Source organism: Pyrgilauda ruficollis, unplaced genomic scaffold (assembly GCF_017590135.1).
Source record: "Pyrgilauda ruficollis isolate IOZ18807 unplaced genomic scaffold, ASM1759013v1 scaffold1, whole genome shotgun sequence".
Lineage (NCBI taxonomy): Eukaryota > Metazoa > Chordata > Aves > Passeriformes > Passeridae > Pyrgilauda > Pyrgilauda ruficollis.
The window spans coordinates 12,300,500-12,320,448 of record NW_024508100.1 but is presented as its reverse complement, the minus strand read 5'-3'; the positions used below and the strand labels follow the sequence as shown (position 1 = coordinate 12,320,448).

The 19,949-nt window shown below is 36.9% G+C and overlaps 1 protein-coding gene across 2 annotated transcripts in view; it reads left to right on the top strand.

Moving 5' to 3' along the window:
* KCNIP4 (potassium voltage-gated channel interacting protein 4) overlaps nucleotides 1-19,949 on the top strand; it is a 384,409-nt gene that overhangs the window by 92,637 nt on the left and 271,823 nt on the right. Inside the window, exon 1 of one of the 2 annotated variants that reach the window (XM_041475123.1) lies at nucleotides 9,256-9,343. The exons of the other annotated variant lie outside the window; for it this stretch is intronic. Within the exon in view, the coding sequence (XP_041331057.1) occupies nucleotides 9,256-9,343 (88 nt within the window). Of the gene's footprint in view, nucleotides 1-9,255; nucleotides 9,344-19,949 lie in introns of those variants that run through there. 2 annotated transcript variants of the gene reach the window in all.

The following is a 19,949-nucleotide window of genomic DNA, read 5'->3' as shown; positions in this document are numbered from 1 at the left end:
AAATCAACATGTTAAAACATCTACTACCCATGTATTTTAATCTTTTATTTTGTTCTTTCATTGGGTGGAAAACCAAAGAAATAAAGTATTAAAATGTGATCTATCCGGGCTATCTCTGAAGATGTCATATGAAGGAGTCTAGATAATGATAAGGTAAAATAATGTGGGATAAAATGTGATTATTAAATCAAAAGGAACTTGAGGTTGAGAGTGAAGTTACCTAATGGAAAGGAATTAAGACTGTATGACATACCATAAATACTTGAACAAAATTACTAAGGGCATCTTTGCAATTAAGATGCTTATACCTGACAAGTTAGGTGTGTATTGGATATTGTGAGGGATGGTTGAGAGTATTTGTGGGGTTTCCCCCCTCCCCTCAATCTTGTTCTTTGGACATAAGATAAATGTAATAGCTTTTTTTTTTTTTTTTTGACTGAAGACCTTATCTGTTCCATTTTTAATACACTTCCTACAGTAAAGATAGCTGTCCTCTTCTGATGGGTAAAAGTTTGATGTCATAATTTCTGTCATATAAAGCAGATTTCTATTTGGTGTCTGAAGGTCTATATTGAGGCACAGACCAGCAGATATGAACTAGGAAATTTCTGCAGGGCTTAAATGGAAGCAGTCTTCATATTCACCATATAAGACCCTGTAAAGTTTAAAGTTTACCATTGTTCTAGTGTACAGATGTTGTCTTCTTCTATTAATATTTCTTCTCCTCACAATGAGAGATACAAGCAGGGGTATTCCTCTGTATTTTTATATTTCTGAGTATCAGTGTTGATTATATAATGTATGTGTGTATTATATCAAAATTAATATCCTTTGTACTGATCTGTAGAGTTTGGAGTCTCATTACCAGCCTTTTACTTATCTTCCTGTTCTAGGATTCAGAGTCACATATTTATTTACAGGCAATTGATGAAGTTGTTCTTTACTCACCTTGACCATACACAGGTTATTATCATTGTCACTGACTTGAAACTTTATAGTAGCTCAGTTCATAATCACACTGCTTCACTTCCTCAGGCTATAGAGCTGAAAAATGGTTTGTGTTTATGCTTAAGGCCTTTATTTGATCACACGCAGTTTTCTGAGGTCTCATGCACGTGGTCCCAACTACCTGCCTTGCCACTAAGTGTTCCCATCTGGGAGCCAAAAATTGTCTTTCGCTGATGCCTTTTGGTAACATGTGAGGTTGAATTCCCTGGTTGCTGTGTTTTCCTGCTTTTAATCTTGAAGATTTACTTTGTCTCTTTTCACCACTGGTTCCTGGGGACTGATTTAAAGTGGTATGAAAAAGGCAGATGAGGGAGGTTTGCCCAAAGCCACAGGTAGTTGTGGCCATACTTGTCAGAGAAATGGCTGAATGGCTACAGAAGAATATGTGGTAGAAGGCAGGGAAACAAATGATACTAAATAGATACTGAATAAAGCTGCAAAATCTACCTACTGTATGTAGTGTGCAACTTCAGGACCCTAACACAGATTGGGATGTTTCCTTTATGAGTCCAGCAATGCTAAATGGGTGTAACACCCTGTGATTCGTATCCCTGATGACCATTTCCTGCCTGAAGCACACAGTGAGTAGCTTCTTCAGGCTTAATCTGTATCATGAAGCCTAGATGAATTTCCAGTTGCCTGGAAATGATAATAAAATGGTTTTTGCAATGAATTTTTTTGCCTGTAATGAAAGTAAGAGTGCAGCGTAGAAAAATTATTATGTAGTTTAGAGCAGTAGAGTTTTGAGAGCATAGAAACCTTTCTTACTACTCATGCATAAGGTTCAGCTCCCATAGATATGATCAGATCAATTCTATTTTAAATGGTTTTCCTCTATGACAGAGTCAAGTTTTATATACTTTGTGTGACAGCTCATCAGTTGTATTATGTGGGAAGAAGATCTAGGGGTCCTTATTACAATGACAACTCTTCTGGAAAATCTGGAGTAGACTGGTGACTGTTCCCTACAGGGCATTGCTGAAGGATTCCATAGGAATGCTGATAAACTGTTTTTCTTCTCAATATCTGCAGGACCATGCCAGGAGGGAAAACAGACCACAGACCTAGGAGTGTGGTAATTTAACTTGCTCTCCACACTGGTACTTCATATTTAATAATTAACAGAATCAAATTTTGGGTGAAGGAGAACTGTTGCAAAATTGCTTCAACCAAGACGTAGGCTTTGAATAAATGTTTGGACTTTGGTATCTCCCTTCTGTCTTTCTCCTCCCTGAGGTAGTAGCTGCAGTATATTCACTTAAATACATTGCAATTCATGCCAGATTACGGATGTGAAAACTTAAGGATATGTACTTTTCAATCTTAAATTTTAGGTTAATTAGAGCATCAAGTCATGACTAGCATAAAAGGGAAAAGAAAATGCTTGAAAACTATGGGGAAGCTTTTGACTTAGAAGAAGAAATCTGAGGTTTGACCATTTATGGGAAATCCTTGGGGCATATAAATTGCAATAAGTTGCAACAGAATAGTTATTGAAGCTATGAAGTCTACCTTTTTTAAACTATAAATACACACACACACACACACACATATATATATATATGTTTCAGGTGAGTATATATACATACATAAGTTCATGTATGCTGTGAAAACAAGCTTGCTCAGAATACATTTACTTGCTGGCCTAAGCTGAAGTAGTTATTATACTTACAGAATTCTCATGGCTGATTTGGTGCAATGCTTATTCTATTGCCTTAAGAATGCTGCATACCCAGTATTGTCTGGTTTGCAGCCAATTTCTGATACTTCTCTCTTTAACAGGTTAATGTAGGTTTTGGGGTCAAAACTCAACCTTTACAGTATTTTTTTTTTTGTATGGACATGATATGGATATGTTTTAGTTACATCAAATCTCAAAGATTTATGGAACTTATAGACTATTGCAGCTTTTACAGGTTTCTGTAACAGGAAAGATGTTTTTTTTCTGTTGAGATTTCTCTTCCATTAAGTATAGATATAAATATATGCAGAGTCTGGTACAATTAAATGAGTTATAAGAACTTTTCTCTTTTCTCTTGGAGGCAACCCCCAACATTCTTGTAAGTGGAACTAAGATAAGGGTCCAAAGCCACCAAAATATAAAAAAAAACCCTCATATACTTGATACTAGTATGCCTCAATCATTTTTTTTATTTGCAAATACTCAGAAATAATAAGTTGAAAGGTATGACCATACATACAAAACAGGATCTGTATTATAAGGAAAACAATATTTTAGTTTATTGATAACACTGCCCTGCAACTTTGCATACAGGTATTCAATATATATTGAACATTATAAGTTAGTACTCTGACTGCTGCAGTGAGAATTTTACAGTGCATGCACAGAAGTTAATGTGCAACATGAAAACTGCATTATGCCATTTTATGTTTCTGCAGGTAAATCCCAGTCTTGTTTATTCTCCAGCACAAAGCACGGGCTGGCTGTAGGTCAGGCTGGGAAGTTGCTCATGTTTGACACTGCAGTGTTCGGGTGTGATGAATATTTAATTGGGCAAGTGTGGACCGTGGGGGAGGTTGAGGCAGCTGTAGCTCCTGGTTGACTGTCTGCAGTATCATCTTAGAGTGTTGTGTGAAAATGAATCCTTGGGGTAAGCTTCAAGGAGACTGAGTAGGTAAAAAAAGGCATTTTGAGAGCAGCTAGCTCAGGGAAGGTGAGAATAATACAGATAAATGTTTTAAGTATTTCTGTTACACTGGTCAAAGATTCTGGTGGGCTAAGCCAACGTTTTATTAGATTACATAAATGTATTAGAAAATTCAGTTGGAACCTATAGAGTCTGGGACTATAACAGCAATGAAAGTATTTATTTTATGCAGGTATTAGCTATCAGAATAGAGCACATGTATAATTTGTTGATATTATGCAAACAGTGTGAAGTAGCAGTCATTTCTCTGTAGTCCTATTTTAAACACAGCAACAGAGCTGTTTGAAGATATTTTTCTCAGCAAGCGTTCAGGAGAAATTAAAGACTAAAAACAAAAGCAGGAAGACTGTATTAATTTTCAGTAGCATAGGCCAGGATAAAGACTTCTTACTGTTTTTTTTCCACATTTAAAAACATTGCATGCAGTTTGGATAAGTAGCAGTTGGGCTAATAGGAAGGTTTAAATTCTGCTATGAAGAGTATAAAAAAAATTAAAGAAGGTAAATAAGTCTGTATTCATAACCAGGGACATTGGCAGCCCCTCACTCTCTGTCCCAGGCTCTGTGGAAGGCATTGTTCCTACAAGACAGGACCAGATCATATCCACATCCCATGTAGACATACATTTTAATATGGAATGCATGGAGCAAGAAACAGTTTCGTGTTCCTTGTTGTCACTATAACATTCAGGACAGAAAACAAAGAACAATAAACATTTTAATCTAAGTAAATTTAGCTACCATGTTACTGCTAATCAGTTAGGAAGGGAACATATGCCTGCATCTCTGCTTCCCCAGCTCATCTTCTTTCATATAACCATCTCTGGTCTCTGTTAATATCCAAGACTAAATTTGAGCAAATGACGTGCAAGAGAATTTTTGTTGCTATTCATTGGCTGTGGCTAAAAGTGGTAGCTGATATTTTCATGGACATCATGAATAATTTGGAATTACTTCTGCAGTTTCCAGTGACTTCTATGATGAATGACTCTCATCCTGCTGCATCCACTTGAATAATGACGGCGAACTTGGGACACCTCAGTGCACAACACTGTCAAGTCAAGAAGTATAAGTCCACAGAAGAGCTATTAAAATAAATACAGTAGGGACTGTGATTTAAGAGGACCCTTACTTTTATGACAGGCAAGGAGCAACTGAAGAGAGGTCTGATGATGGTCATCTACTTGTGGCAGCTGTTTATTATGCTCTATCGTAAACATCTTGCTGTTACCTTGTGCTCATCCATCTGTTTGTTTCTGCCCATCTGTTATTGCTTGCCATGTGCTTAGGTTGTAAATATCACTGTTGTTTGAAATAAAAAGGTTAGTAATATTTTGATTAAAAAAAATCCAGTTATTGAATTCAGTATTTGCATTAAGGAAAAAAAAAAGCTCTTACAAGCCTCTGTTATCAACATCGAGGAAACTCTGTACAGGTTTTCTGTGTTCCTGGATAACTTCCTGTGGTTACCCTTTCTGATGAGGTTGAAGCATTTAATTGAGTTGATTTTTGTTGTAAGATTTCAATTTGTTTTTAGTCAATAGCAAGGGCTAGTTCAGGAGGATTTGTTTGTTTTTTTTTTTTAAGTCAGAGGATTGTGTGCAAATGAAAGAGGTTTACAAGGCAAATTGCCTGCAAGAAGCCAATCAGCTTCTGCTCTGTGTATGTCACTTCAGCTTCTGCTGGAGATTTTATTCCCAGACTAGCAAATTTGTATTTGGCATGCACTGTTATCCTTATTCTATGGGTTTCTTCTCATCAAATATTTGTGATGGCTTTTTTTCCTCTCCCTAAACTCTTATATGTGCTTTTGGCATTTGAGTCTTTGCCATTGTTACTTAATATGACACGAGCCACATTTGATTTATTTTAAAATGTTTTAAGAGATGTTTTTTCTATTTTTTTATTAAATAAAAATCTGTATTTAGTAACTTTTTCTCTCTCAAAACATAGCTATAATGCTAGCTAATTCACCATTTTATACCAGTCTGTTGCAGTGGTCAGTTCTGAGACATGCAATGTTTTTGGGATTTCTATTTTTTTGTTTTTGAAAGAAGAGTCAACCACATTATCCCAGCAACCTAAGGAATCTAAAAATCATTGATTTTCTTTAATTATTTGAGAATGTGTTTTCATGTTGCTGTGAATGTATTTCTCTTTTGGTTTTGTTTAGGTTTGTTTTTTTTTTTTTTTTTTTTGTAGTGAAATACTATTCCTACACAGGAACAAGTACATACCTGCCAATAATGACCAGATCTGAACTACAATATTGGTGTAGTTTTTTCTTTTGCACTGTTAGACTGAAGCTATATCAGTGTGTACCCTTCTCTAAGGATGGTTAGATTGCAATTCAGTTGACAACAGGTGGGCCTGGGACATGGACCTGTGATGCTGAGATCCTAACTGAAGTTATAAAATGCATGTGGAATTTCATCTTTGGACTGAATAGAATTTAATTTCATACATTTTTGGTTTTGCATTGCTTTCTTGCCATGGTGACAAAGATTTTTAAGATTTGTCTTGTAGCTTTGTGTAGAAATCCTTATAGGAAGAAAATATTTTATTATTATCAATTAATTTGTCCTGACTGCACTATAGTATGCTTTGTACATTCAGAGAGATGTTTCCATTTTGCTTTTAAACTTGACTGCAGCTGTTGACAGTCTTTTACAAAAACTGCATATGTTTCCTCCCTAGTAATTTCATTCTTGCCAAGCACTTCAAAACAAAGTAATTTTGTATTTTATGTTATTGTAGGAGCCCATGAGCTGGACTTGGTGAAATGATTTGAAAATCCACTTTACAAAGAGTTTTTACTTTTCCCTTACATTTGTTTTTCTTAATGTCTGAAAAGAACTTCTGTTATGTATGCATGTGTTGTATTCTTCCTCCATTTTACTTAAATAGTGTTTTTTCTAAGTAACTGGTTCCAAAGTTGGAATTTCTAGGAAATTATGCAGAATCTTCTGACATTAAGAGGATCTTTTTCAGTGGGTTTTAGTTCAGCTCTATGGAATATAAATTATTAGGTATGGACCTAGCTTGTAGATATAAAATGTATTTTTTTACCTCAGTGCAAAGAGATTGGCTCTGTCTGCGTACCTTAGTGTGTCCCATCAATTAAAAAAAGATAAAAAGCTACATTTCCAATATATAGAAGTTGATACTGTCCAACTGTCCTTCATATTATTTTACTATAATTTTCAAAAGTACCATGGTGGTTTTATTACAGTTTTCTATTCTAACTTTCCTGCCCCCTTTTCTCTGATCTGCTCTCTTGATTTGGGGAAAAAAACCTTTAGCCTTTCCTGCTGACCAGAGAAATATTAGGAGATAGACTTAGATCCATTGCTATAAAATACTGCACTGATTGTTAAAAAACATCTTGGGAAACTAGTCAAAAATCTTTCATGAAATCTTCCTTAGGTAGCAATTACTGTTATTGCTGTATTGATACATAAAGGCTTAGGAAACAGTGTCAAACAGTGTCGGAACTGGTACAGCTTTATTGGAGGGTTTTTTTGGGTGGAGGAAGAACAATACATGGTGTTGGTGATTCATGCTTATGGCTTTAGAAAACCAGTATTTCAGTTGTTTAGGCTTCAGTTATTTTCAGTTTCTTATTTTGAAGTAACACTGTTAGTGACAATTCTATTAAGCAATTGGAGATGTCAAAGGATTAAAAAGGTCAAGGACTCCAGCTCAGAACCATTTGCATTGACCTCTTCAGTCCTCTTCTGAAGAAGGGACAGAGGCTTATGCTTTCAATATTTCTTCCCCTCTACCAGCTATTTAAGGAGTTTTCCTTTCAGAGACCAGAGGAGTTCAGAAATTTGTAAGGCATACTGGCATCTCCAGTAACACAAAATTTGATGGGTTTTGTTGGAGGGGTATTGGGTTGAGGGTTTTTGTTTGTTGGTTGGTTGGTTTGTTTTCCTTGTAGGTTTTTGTGGGAGGTTTTTTGGGTTTGGGGGGTCTTTTTTTGGACGGTTTTCTTTGGTCAAACTGTATTGTGTCTTTTCAGAAAAAACTGTGCCAAGAAATTAGTTCCTGCTTAAGATGAGTGGCTGTAGGAAGTAGTGCAAACATGAAATACTGGAATTTGCCCACATCCTTCCCAGACTAATCCCTGTGTTGGAGTAACCTGGGGGCGTCTGTGAGCTATTTTATTTTGGTTCTTTCCATTGTCTGTGTAGCTTCACTGGAAACATAAGACAGCATGCTTGTGTTTCAGATAGCAGACACAGAAACTGTGTCATCTAACTCAACTTTGATAATGCTTTGATGTATTGTGTCTATAATGTATTTATCTCTGCTCACTGCATAATATAGACAATAATTTGAAGATGTGCATTTGTGTTTATTGTAATTTTTTTAAAGACATTCGCCAAAATGTTTTATGGTCAGCGCTGTCATAAAATTAGATCAGTTGATGATTTTCTTCTGTTAAGCTTGTCCTTAATGGGTTGTCTTTTCTTTTTTTCTTTTTTTAACTGTATTAGGCATTACATATTGCATCACCCTCTAATGCAATAGAGCTGTTCTCTATGAGGGAAGTACTGTAAGGGAAATGAAAACATATTCTTTGGGTTCTGTGGTCATGGATGTAGACTACAGCAGATAATTTTTATTAATAAGAAATACTTCTCAGCAAGTTGGAAAACAATGAATTCATAATGGAAGAGTAAGGAGTACAGGTAGCTTCCTGACGAGACTTTCTTGGAGACATCCTAACGCTAACTGTGCCAGAGCCTGTTTCCCAGCTGCCGCAGGTCAGGGGGCTGGAAAGCGGGGGCAGGTCCCGCACAGAGCTACCTGCAGGATTTCTGCTTCCTTCTTCCCGCCGTACAGGTGTGCAGTGCCCTGGCGTTTGCACGACCTTCAAGCAGGCTACGGGTCCCGAGGCCGACGTGCAGGGTGCAGGTGAGGGGAGCCCCGCACACCTCGGTTACGCTCCCGCGGGTCAGGCAGGGCCAGGACCGTGCCCCCGGCCCCGGCGAGCGCGGCCGGCCCGGGCGGGGCTCCGCTGTGGGCTGGGCTCGCCTCCGCCCGGCACCGCGGGAGCGGAGCGCTGCCGTGCCCCGGCCGGCTCCCACCTGCCCGCCCGCTGCTCGCGGGAGGAGCGCAGGGCGGAGCGGCTCCCGGGGGCAGTGCTGTGCTGTGCTGTGCTGTGCTGTGCTGTGCTGTGCTGTGCTGTGCTGTGCTGCCTGCGTGGGGCGGGCACCGGCACCGCCCCGCCCGCCGGGCTGCGCGCCCCTGCAGCGCGCCGTGCCGAGCCCGAGCCGTGCCGTGCCGTGTCCTGCCCAGCTGTGCCGTGTGTGCCGAGCCGAGCCGTGTCCTGCCCAGCCGAGCCGTGCCGCACCGCGCTGTGCCGTGGCAGCGCCCGCGCCACGCAGCGCCGGCCGCCGCGGGCTCCCTTGCGCAGCCACCCGAGGTCGATCGGCGGAGTTTGCTCGGCCGTGAGGAGGCGGCGAGGCCGTGTGAGGCTCTGAACTGCCCCAGAAGTTTGCTGGCAGAAACTGTTCCCTTTATTGGCAAAGTCGTCAGGCTCTCCTCAGAGGAATACCCCATTGCCTAAGATGAGTGGCTGTAGGAAGCGGTGTAAGCGGGAAATAATGAAATTTGCCCAGTACCTTCTCAGGCTAATCACAGGTTCTCTTCACACAGGTAATGACTGTTTTTCTCTGTAGTCGAGCTGTTCAGCATGCTAACGAGAGAATTGTCTAAGGATAATACAGGGTTGTCATTGTTTTATATTATCATTCCTTTCATCTTATAAATAATAATAAAAGAAGATCTGTGAACTACTTTGTGGCTAAGCATAATGAAAACAGAGCATAATCTGATGTTATAGTGTTTAGACAGTCTGACATTCTCTAAGCCTTTACACACACGAGCCCAAACTGGGATGTGAGTGTACGTGGTTCCACCTGTCCACCTGCCTGTGTTAACGGTACTGCAGAGAAGACACGTTGGTCATAAAGGATGAATCTTATGTATTTTATTTTCATTGTTTCTTGGACTGATATTCTTTGACAAGCACACTACATTCTCTTTCTCGGAGGCTTGGTTTTGCTTATCTAAAGATGTAAATCAGCTGCAATCTGTCAATGGGATGTCATGGTATCTTGTAGGAAATTGTAAATAACACTTGTGCTTTGCCCTTAAGGAATCTGAAACATAGTGGTTGTCAGCTTTCCATAGGTAATTTTTTTTTCTGTAACCTCGGACAAAGTGTGCAGTACCAGGGAAGGTTTCTAAGCTAGACTGAGCAGATGCTGTAGTTTTCTTATCACTTTGGAAAATATACTTTTCTCACAATTCAGCATTTTCTGTGGCTGTTCTCAACAGCTGACAAATATGATAACTTACATGATGTCATTCTGTATTTATAAAATATAATTATGCTTCTTTCTAGACTTCAGTTACTTTTTTTTCCCTTGCAGAGTTGCAAGTCCAGCATCAGCAGATAATATCCAATTATGCTAAAACGATTGTTGAGAATTAAAAGCCATTTACTTAAAGTCATCTGAAAGTTTCAGCTGGTTGTTTTAATTTGTTTGGTGGTGGTGTGTTGGCTATTTGTGTTTTTTGTTTTGGCACTGATGAAAAGATTTGAGAGCAAAGTTGACTCTTTAGCAATAATTGGAAGAATTGATGCATGCAATTAATCAGATTTGGGATTATAATGCTATAAAAGTCGTAGCACAAACACTGGCAATGTGTACTTCATAGGATGCTTGTAACTTTTGGAAATCTGACACAGCTTTTTAATAACTTTGAGTGTCTGGTAACAGAATTTCCCTGTCATTATTTTCTCTATCATTCCTAGTCTATTGTAGTTTCTCTTTTGTGAACTGCATCAATTCATGTTTTTCTGAAAACACTGGTTTCTTGAACCTTTGGGTTGCTATGGAAATTAAATAATATATGATGCAAGAAGAAAGATGTGTTAGAAATTCATAGCAATATTCTTTTCACAAAGTCATCCGAGCTTTTCCTTTCCTGTCTACTGAATGATGCACACACTACTCTATTTTTCAGATTGACATTTGTGCTGCAGCCTTTCTGAGCTCACAATTCAAAACCATTTCCAGGACTTGCTGTGGATACTGATTCATATGTTATCACTAAAATAAGTTATTTTTTTACAATTAAGCAGCATGTATTCAATGATAAAAAGACAAGTGGAGTGGCCTCAGATGTGTTTCCTTAAAGGCAAGCAAGCAAAAAATGCCCACTTCTAGGAAGAGCTGAGATACTTCTGAGGAGATTTTCAGTTTGTTTTTACTACAGGGAATGGTATCTTACTACTCTTATTAAGTTAATAGACTTCATCATGTTCAAATGATGTGGCAAATGAGATCAGGATAATGTGATAATACTTGAAATGCCAAGGGAGGTAGAGCTCCGCTGTTAAGCTCTTGCATAGCCCAGTCCTACTCAGTAACCTCAACTGTTGCAAACCAGTCACTGTTCTGCCTGAAAAATGTAATGCATAATTTATTCTGCTGATAATTAGTTGATAATTAATGAAGATGAATGAGAAAGCCTAGTTGAAAGTGATAGAAAGTTATACTTTGTATATTAAAGATACTGCTGTTTCTGTCTTGAGCATTCAAAAATTTAGGATAGGTATCAGAAACAAAGTGTGCTTATTTAACTTCTTAGAAGCAGGAAATCTCCTCAACCAAGTGGACAATTAATTTCAAATTGTAAATGTTTACTAAGAAGCACAATGGTGAATGTAATTTAATTTATATGTTGATATTATTTGGCTTCTAGTTTCTTTTTCAGGTGTTCCTTAATATTTAAATTATACTTAATAGTTTGGAACTACACATTCTTGAAAGTACTTGCACTGAGTCTAATCCATCCCTTCTTCCTGTATGGGTAGGCATGTGGAATATATACTTAGTCTACACATTTGTACAACCTGTGCTGCAGCTGGTGTGGTGACAATGATCAGAAAACAAAAAAAAGTAATACAGGAGTGAGACTGGGTTAACTGGCTGTGGGCCTGGCTAAGGAGTCACTGTTGATTACTGGTTCTATAGCTTGTGTTTCATAACAAATTTATAGCACTACAGACCTGTTCTGTGGTGAATCTAAATGTTTAAAATAAAAATGGTCTCATATAGCTGTCTGTAATAATGCATAAGCATGGACTTGTACTTCATAGTCCACTCAGCTGGAACCAATGTTAATGAAACTACCCCCTTGCTTGAAGGTAAATGCTGTATAAATCTTTACAATGAGTTTTAAGTGGCACTCTCTGCATGAATACATCCAGATCTCTCTCAGATTTTTTTTTACAGCAAGTCACTATGATTGATAGCAAAATGTAGTGAAAGGAAATAGTCTTTTAAACAAAGTTTTTAATTTCCCATGATTTCTGTTATATAGAAAGTTGATGTGTTTCCACAAGTGAAACATATTCCCTCATTGAAGATGGCAAACCAAAAATCATACCAGTCCCTACTTTGTTGCCTCCTGCCTCTTGCAAGCGTCTTTGAAACGCTGTCATAAAATCTTGGCACTGCTCTTGAGAATGTTTTAGTTTTTAGATGCAGCATGGATTTTTATAGTATAAATAACAAAATCATTTTGAGATCAAGAAGTAGGTCACAGATTATTTTAAAATGGAGAAAAGTGATTTCAGAGCAATGGCTATTAAATTTTTCTTAACTGTCACAACTGATGAAAGATTAAAGAGATGATAGAACCAAAACTGCCATTGAATTTAGTGGTAGATTTTCACAATTACATCCCTTTCAGGCATGGTTTTATTAAATGCCTGATATGACCTATTCATATAGGAGGCCAGGTTTTACAGGACAGATTCAAATTCCCAGTTAGCATATATGTATACAGGGAATGAAGTGGAGAACAGCCCTGGCTGTGAAATTATAGTCTCTCCAACAAACTGAAGTTACCTCACTCTTCTAGGCTTTTGTAAATTAGGTTGTGGATTGATGTGGGTTTTTTTTACTTCTTTAGATTTTCTGGGGGTTTTGTTTGTTTCTTTGTTTTTGGATCTCAAAGTTGATGAAATTGGTATAAAGTAGCATTTATCAAAGGCTTCATATTTTTCTAAGGTAAAAAAAAGCAAACCAGTTAGTGAATGCAGGTTGTATTTTCTGATGGCATGTTCTTTGATAAAACAGAATACCACAGGTAGTCTCCAGTCCTTCATTTTGCCTTTTTTTTTTTTACACAGAAATGTTATCTGGCCTACTGCCAAGAGGAATATATCATCTGAGCATAGCTCTGAAGCTGTGGGAGGCCTCAGAACTGTACTCCTCTGACTGTCCTATTTCATGTGCCTATCACTGCCAAAAGTCTGAGACTGTTCAGGAGAGTAGTTTAGTCTGAATTCCTTCAAGGGCTGCTCCTTGGTAAATCCAAGAGGAATCACCTTTTTCTGAATGCAGGTTACCAGATTTCCTTAACTTCTATGATGCATAATGAGAAGTAGAATAAATTAAAAGACAAAAATAATGCAAAATCAAAATAATCTTAAAGCCTACTGCCAAGAGGAATATATCATCTGAGCATAGCTCTGAAGCTGTGGGAGGCCTCAGAACTGTACTCCTCTGACTGTCCTATTTCATGTGCCTATCACTGCCAAAAGTCTGAGACTGTTCAGGAGAGTAGTTTAGTCTGAATTCCTTCATGGGCTGCTCCTTGGTAAATCCAAGAGGAATCACCTTTTTCTGAATGCAGGTTACCAGATTTCCTTAACTTCTATGATGCATAATATGAGAAGTAGAATAAATTAAAAGACAAAAATAATGCAAAATCAAAATAATCTTAAAAAATATGAGACAAAGAGAGCAGATAAAAAGATTGTTCCCCTTTTTATGCAAACAGGATATAACATAAAATTATTTTAAAAGGATCTTTTGTCTTGAAGATGTTATGGAAAACCTAACATGTCAACATCCATGGGAAAACAGGTTTAATGTGTTTCTAAATGCCTTTTTTTATTGCTGAAATATTTCCTTTTTCTTTCTTTTTTTTTCTTTTTTTTTTTTTTAATACCAAATCAGTATTATTCATTAGCCTAATTAGTCGTTTTTCATTTATTTTTAATAGGAAAGAATTCCAGATTCAAGGTTGGAATCTCTTGGCTGTTGCCTATGAGGTAGTTTGAACCTCTGGGGTGTCAGAAATTGTTCCTATACTGAGGTGCAGTGTTCTCTCTATAGATAATTTCACAAGTTCCAATGTGCAAGAGTGAAATATTTGCCATGTCCTGTTTAGGGAAAGAAGTCTCATTATTTTAAAATAAACCATTCCAGATTTAATTTGCAATTCTGCGTTATACTTTATGCTTGCTCAATTTCCTGATTAGGACTGGCAACTTCTGCAGGTGCTGTCTTGGTATTCACCTTCCTCGGAGGGAAATCCCTTCAGTGGAAGGGTGTGGTGGATGCTGAATGTCAGCACAGTGGGATTTTGAGTAGGTTTCATGTACTGCCTGACAGAGGTGTTTGAGCATGAAATATCAGACTTTGAAAGAAAAATACCTGAAAAAACACCAACCAACCAATCAACCAACCAAAAACTCCCCCAAATTTTTGTTTTGTTTTGTTTTTGTTGTTAGCTCTTGTTAAATATATTAGGTGAATTTTACCTGAGTCCTACTGTAATGTTTCTAGTACTTTTCATTTTTTGCATTGTTGAGTACCTGGCTTTTGAAAAGACTTTTATATTACGCTATCCTTCTCTGTATTATCACTTCAATAGGCATTTTGTTTAGAATAGGCTGTAGTACAGACAGTGCTCTGAGACAAAAGATCAAGATGTATTGAGCTTAGTAGCAGGCAATGTGAAATACATTCTGGAAAAAGCTGAGAATGCCTTAACATAATGTATTTAAGATGAATTCTGCTTCAAATTGGAAAAAATTTAAAATATTTTGTTTGTTCCCTCAAAAAATCAATCCTACCTATATACCTCTCACATGCTGCAGATTTACTGTGAACTTTCAGCAATTTTGTAGAAAATTGCTCAGATTTCAAGTAGTATAATTTGTTACAAAATGTGTTATAAAAAATTACATTTAAACACTCAAAAATTATAAATTTTTCCCTTGTCAGAAATGGGTCTATACAGACTGCCTTTGCTCTTCCTGATTTGCAATTCAGTGTTGTGCAAAATGTTTCAGCTTCAAGTTCTATAATCGTGCATATTTGAGATAGACTGAACTTCACAGATGCATGAAGCAGTAGTGGATACCTTGAAGTGGGGCATCTAAAGGCAATACCCTAATCTTTAAACATATTCTCCTGAATATTTTTAAATATTTGACTGAAATGTCCCAAAGTTTTTCAGGCATTAACATCATATAACCTATTTAAGGAAAATTTTTTCCAGATCTTCCAAAAGAGCCCTCACTGAAGTCTTAAGGCTTCTTACGGTGTGTTAATTGGAAAAGGACAAAGTTAGCATACTGCATACAATTTCTGTTGAAAAAGTCGAGGTTTTACTCTCTCATTCCAAGTCTGAATCTTAATTAAAATGAAAGATACAGTTCATCTTCTCTTGCAAATGACACATTGGAAAGCATCCTGTAGTCATCTTTAACCATCTTCCCTTTGGAAGTCCTACTTTCTGTACTGTTCTTGTAAGAGTCCAAACCGTTGATGTAATTTATAAATATAGTACTAAAAATTCAGCTGTACGTAAGGCACAACACTTGATAACATGCTTTAAAATACTCTTAAAGGAACTTTTTAAAAGTTACCAAATCCTGCAGACAAAATGTTGGGAAATGGCAGCATTAGGACTGTCTCAGCCTTGTACAATACAATACAGTTCTTCACTGTGTGTGTACTTTTCATTTAACCATTGCACAGAGTAGCTTGGATTATAGAAGCAGCATGGAGAAGGATATATTTAGATTAGAAATTTGGGTACAAACTGAAATAAACACAATCTTGGAATGTACAGACTGGTTTTTTGGTTGTTATGTTTTTGTTCCTTTTATGAGGACTTTCTACTGCAGACAGGCATTGTACAATGATTCTCAAAGACACTAAAATGACAGATAAAATTCAATGTAGGGTAAAATGCAGTGGTACATGCTGGACAAAATGAGCTTTATGTCTGAATGGATAGGCAGTGAGCTTGTTACTGGTCAGGAATGAAACCCTGGGGCTGATAAACCTGTGAAACTCCTTACTAAAGGGTGTTGTTAGTGCAAAAAGTTCTGCATGAGTCCAGAGGGACCAGCTGGGCAAGGAGTTGGTAAACAAACCTGTTGGGAGACACTGTCTAGATTAAACATGTAAGAATTTTCCTGAGATGAAAGTAGTCCATGGCTATGAAAGTGTTAGGGGAAAATGTTCTAAGTGCTTTTTCTGTTTCTCGTTTTCACTGGGCATACACTGACAGCAGTTGGTGAAGACAGGATATTGAGCTGGATGGATCCTAAGTCTAAAGCAATATGGTAGTTCCTGTGTTTTTATATTGCTAACCTGCATTCAAAAAAAGGTGATTCCTCTTGGATTTACCATGGAGCAGCCCTTGAAAGAATTCAGAATAAGCTACTCTCCAGAACAGTCTCAGACTTCTGGCAGTGATAGGCACATGAAATGGGACAGTCAGAGGAGTACAGTTGGAGGTCTCCCAATCTATGCTCAGATGATATATTCCTCTTGGCAGTAGGCCAGAAAACATTTCTGTGCAAAAACAACAACAGCAACAAAAAAGCAAAATGAAGGACTGGAGACTACCTGTGGTAATCTGTTTTATCAAAGAACATGCCGTCAGAAAATACAACCTGCATTTACTAATTGGTTAAGGTTTTTTTACCTTAGAAAAATATGTAGCCTTTGATAAATGCTACTTTACACCAGTTTCATCAGTCTTGATATTTAAAAATTAACAAACACAAAACCAAGTCACAAAAGACAAAATAAGCTTCTCTGGGGTTAGGATGTTTTCACTGTTTCAGTGATGTAGTACCACAGTTCAGCAACTGTAATCCTGCCTGGTTTTGTTCTCAACTAAGTGATCTCACCTCAGCACCTTCCTGCAATTGCCAGAAGTTTAAAGCAGATCATTTAAATGGAGTTATAAACTGAGTGTGAAGTCAACTGAAATAGCTTTTCAGGCAGTGTTTTTACAGATTACTGTTACTAATCATTACATGGGGTTTTTTTTGGGTTTTTTTTTTTAGTATCTTGGGTTTGTTAGGCTTCACATATGGAGTAACATTAGGATAAGTTCTATGAACAAGTCCATAGGAAAGTGTATGTGTATATACATTTTTTTCCTGTAGTATTAAATACACTGAAAAGGGATTAGAAACTCTAGTTATGTGAGAAAAAATGAGTATGTAACATCTAAATGAGGGATAGCTATGGAAGATGGGTGCATCCTATCAGTAGCAGTGTCAGTAGCTGATCATTTGAATGGAGGTTTTAAAACTCCATTATTTTTGGATCTGCTTCATAGTTTTATTTGTGGCAGTTAAGGGAAAGATGCAAGCTGGGAATAAAAATGAGAAACCATGACAATCTCATTCACCCAAATAGGACAATATATGTATGTACATTTAGTGACTTGAGTAATAGTATGTATTTTAACTTTTAGTTTCATGGATGTCCCTGTCTTCCAAACTGGGATAACCACATGTTGATACTTAACAGTCTGCAAGGGCTATCTTAAATCTGAGCCTGTATTAACATAAAATATTTTCTTCATTTGTTTGATATTTGAATTCTGTAAGGACATTAGAGATAAATTATGGCCAGTTCAATACCATGTTTGGATATAAAGTTAATGGCCAAGCTGAAAAATAGCAGTGATATGTTGGCTTGGAAATACGTGGGCACTGAGCTACCTGCTAACAGCACTTCAGTCTTTAACTGGTTATTCTGTGTGACTGGCTCTGATAGAGCCAAACAGAAACAGTAGAATGGATAAAACTCAGTGCTGCTTTGTGGCTGCTGAATGCCAATCTTATGTCCCATTACACTGACAGTCACCTGTTCATGGGCAATAACACAGTGACCCCAGTTGTCCCATCACCACTGTTCTCTTTCCTGGTGTGGTGTGGTGGTCTTCACTTGCTTTACTGTGTTTTCAGACCCAGTTAATTTGTAACATTTATATTTTCTGTGTATAACCCAGTTCATTTGAACTCCACTTATAGATTTTTATGTGTCTCTGAATTGATTTGAATATTGACTCATGTGAACTCTTCACTTGCCTCCTGTCTCTCAATGATAACAGTCATAGAAGACAATGCAATTCACTCCAATATTTCTTTCATTTCCAAAATTGAAATACTGACTTTTGAAGTAATTTAAAATAAAACAAACAAATTAAAAACTGTCTGAAATTAAACTCCTGAACTTTTCATTTCAAAAAGTTGTCAAAACTGGATGAATTATTTTCTTTTAACATTAACGAAGGTACTACCTTTATATTCTAAGTGCAAATGTATGTCTTTGTATTTTTAAGTGAAATCTGTATCATGGTGCAAATATGTATACACTTGGACCTAGGGGGTTCACTCCTCTGAAATGCTTCCAAAAATTAAAAAATATTTTATTTTGTAAACTTCCTTTTTAAAGCTACAGCAGGTAGTCTAGGGGGTCCTGCTACTGAGCGTTTCTGCTAATGTTGAACATTTTCAACATATAACATATATTGATTATTATTAGATTCCTGCAGTATTGAACTCTAACTTGTTTTAATTCTGCATTTGAAGTTCTATTCCAAATAATATAGATGCCATAGTTTTATAAATTAAGTTTGTCATTACTGTTTCTTCAGAATACATAAAGTAAGCATGTACAATGGTTGGTGTGTGTGTGTGTGTGTGTGTGTGTGTCAAATAGGCTCTTCAGCTTTTAATACTGGTTACAATTTGATTTACCCTCTTGAGCTTTTATGGAGTCGCCATCTAAGCAATGTGATTAATTTTAAACATAAAATAAAAGTGTTTGGGATGGAGAGGAAAAAAGTCTGTTTTCATCAATATCCATACTCCATTAGTTTAAGAAATTGAATAAATATGAAAAGAGGTACTAGATTTTGTGTCTGTTAGTCTGGTTTTTGTCAGCAGATTTGTCATTTTTAAATACCCTTTATGAGGCATGTTAATAAAGTCAAACAACATTTAGAATTTTGCAGTGCAGACCTTTCTGTGACAGCTATTGTAAACTTCATTTAATTTCAGGGACAAAAGTGACAGTTGGTCATTTGTATTTGATTTATAGTAACACTTGTAAAGGTCAGCAGTAAATAGATTCCTTAGTCAACTCTAAAAATAGGAATTGGGCTGTTATGTCATTTACTTCTCAAAGTTTGTCCATAGATTCTTTATTCTAATCACTACATTTCATTACATCATTTGAAGAATTTCTTTAAGAATCCCAGGTCAGGTTTTCCCCCCAGATGATTTCCTTGGGACAAAGACATGATGTGATTTGGGGGCTCTGGTTTCTGCAGCACTTAAAAACTGAAAGTTGCTGGCCAAATGTGATGCTGACACACAGAGATGCATCCAGCTTGGGATCAGAAAAATTGGGTTAATTTCTAATCAATTAGAGTGCACATATATAGGTACATACACCTAGGACAAGCAACTGTTGTTGATTATTTAGACTATTTTGGATTATGTAAAAATTATGATTTTTACCTTTATAAAAATATATATTTAAAATTTATAAGTATACCCAGTTTTAAATAAATCCCTCTTCTCTACAATGTTAATTTTCACATACAAGTTTTAAATGTGCTCGTATCAGCATCTCTCAGGTACAATCAGTACTCTTACCATCTATTTCACTGTCAGTGATGCCTATGGAATCCACAGCAGTAAAATCTGCAGAGCCTTCTGTAGAAAATACATCTGAAATTGCTTCATTACTGTCAATGTGAGGCTAATGATTATATATATTTAGTCAATTTCCTCAAATTAGCATATGTTTGTTCCCAGACAAACAAATACTAAGCAACAATGATAAGCTGCTTTTGAATTGCTGTACTGCAGCCTAACACAAGTTTTGTAAGCTGCTTCCATTGCTGCTTCAGAAATAGAGTTAAAACATAAGAGAAATGTAAGGAATTGTCTACATGTGAAGATTTAATTGAACTTAAGTAAAACTGTTACATTTTACAAAAATCAGAACTGAAGTGACTTCATTTTAATTTAACATAATTCATTTCTTAAGGAAATGAAACCAAATTCTATTTTAATTCTGAATGAGTGGGTCTCAGCAGTGACTGAATTAATCTTAACTTTCACCTT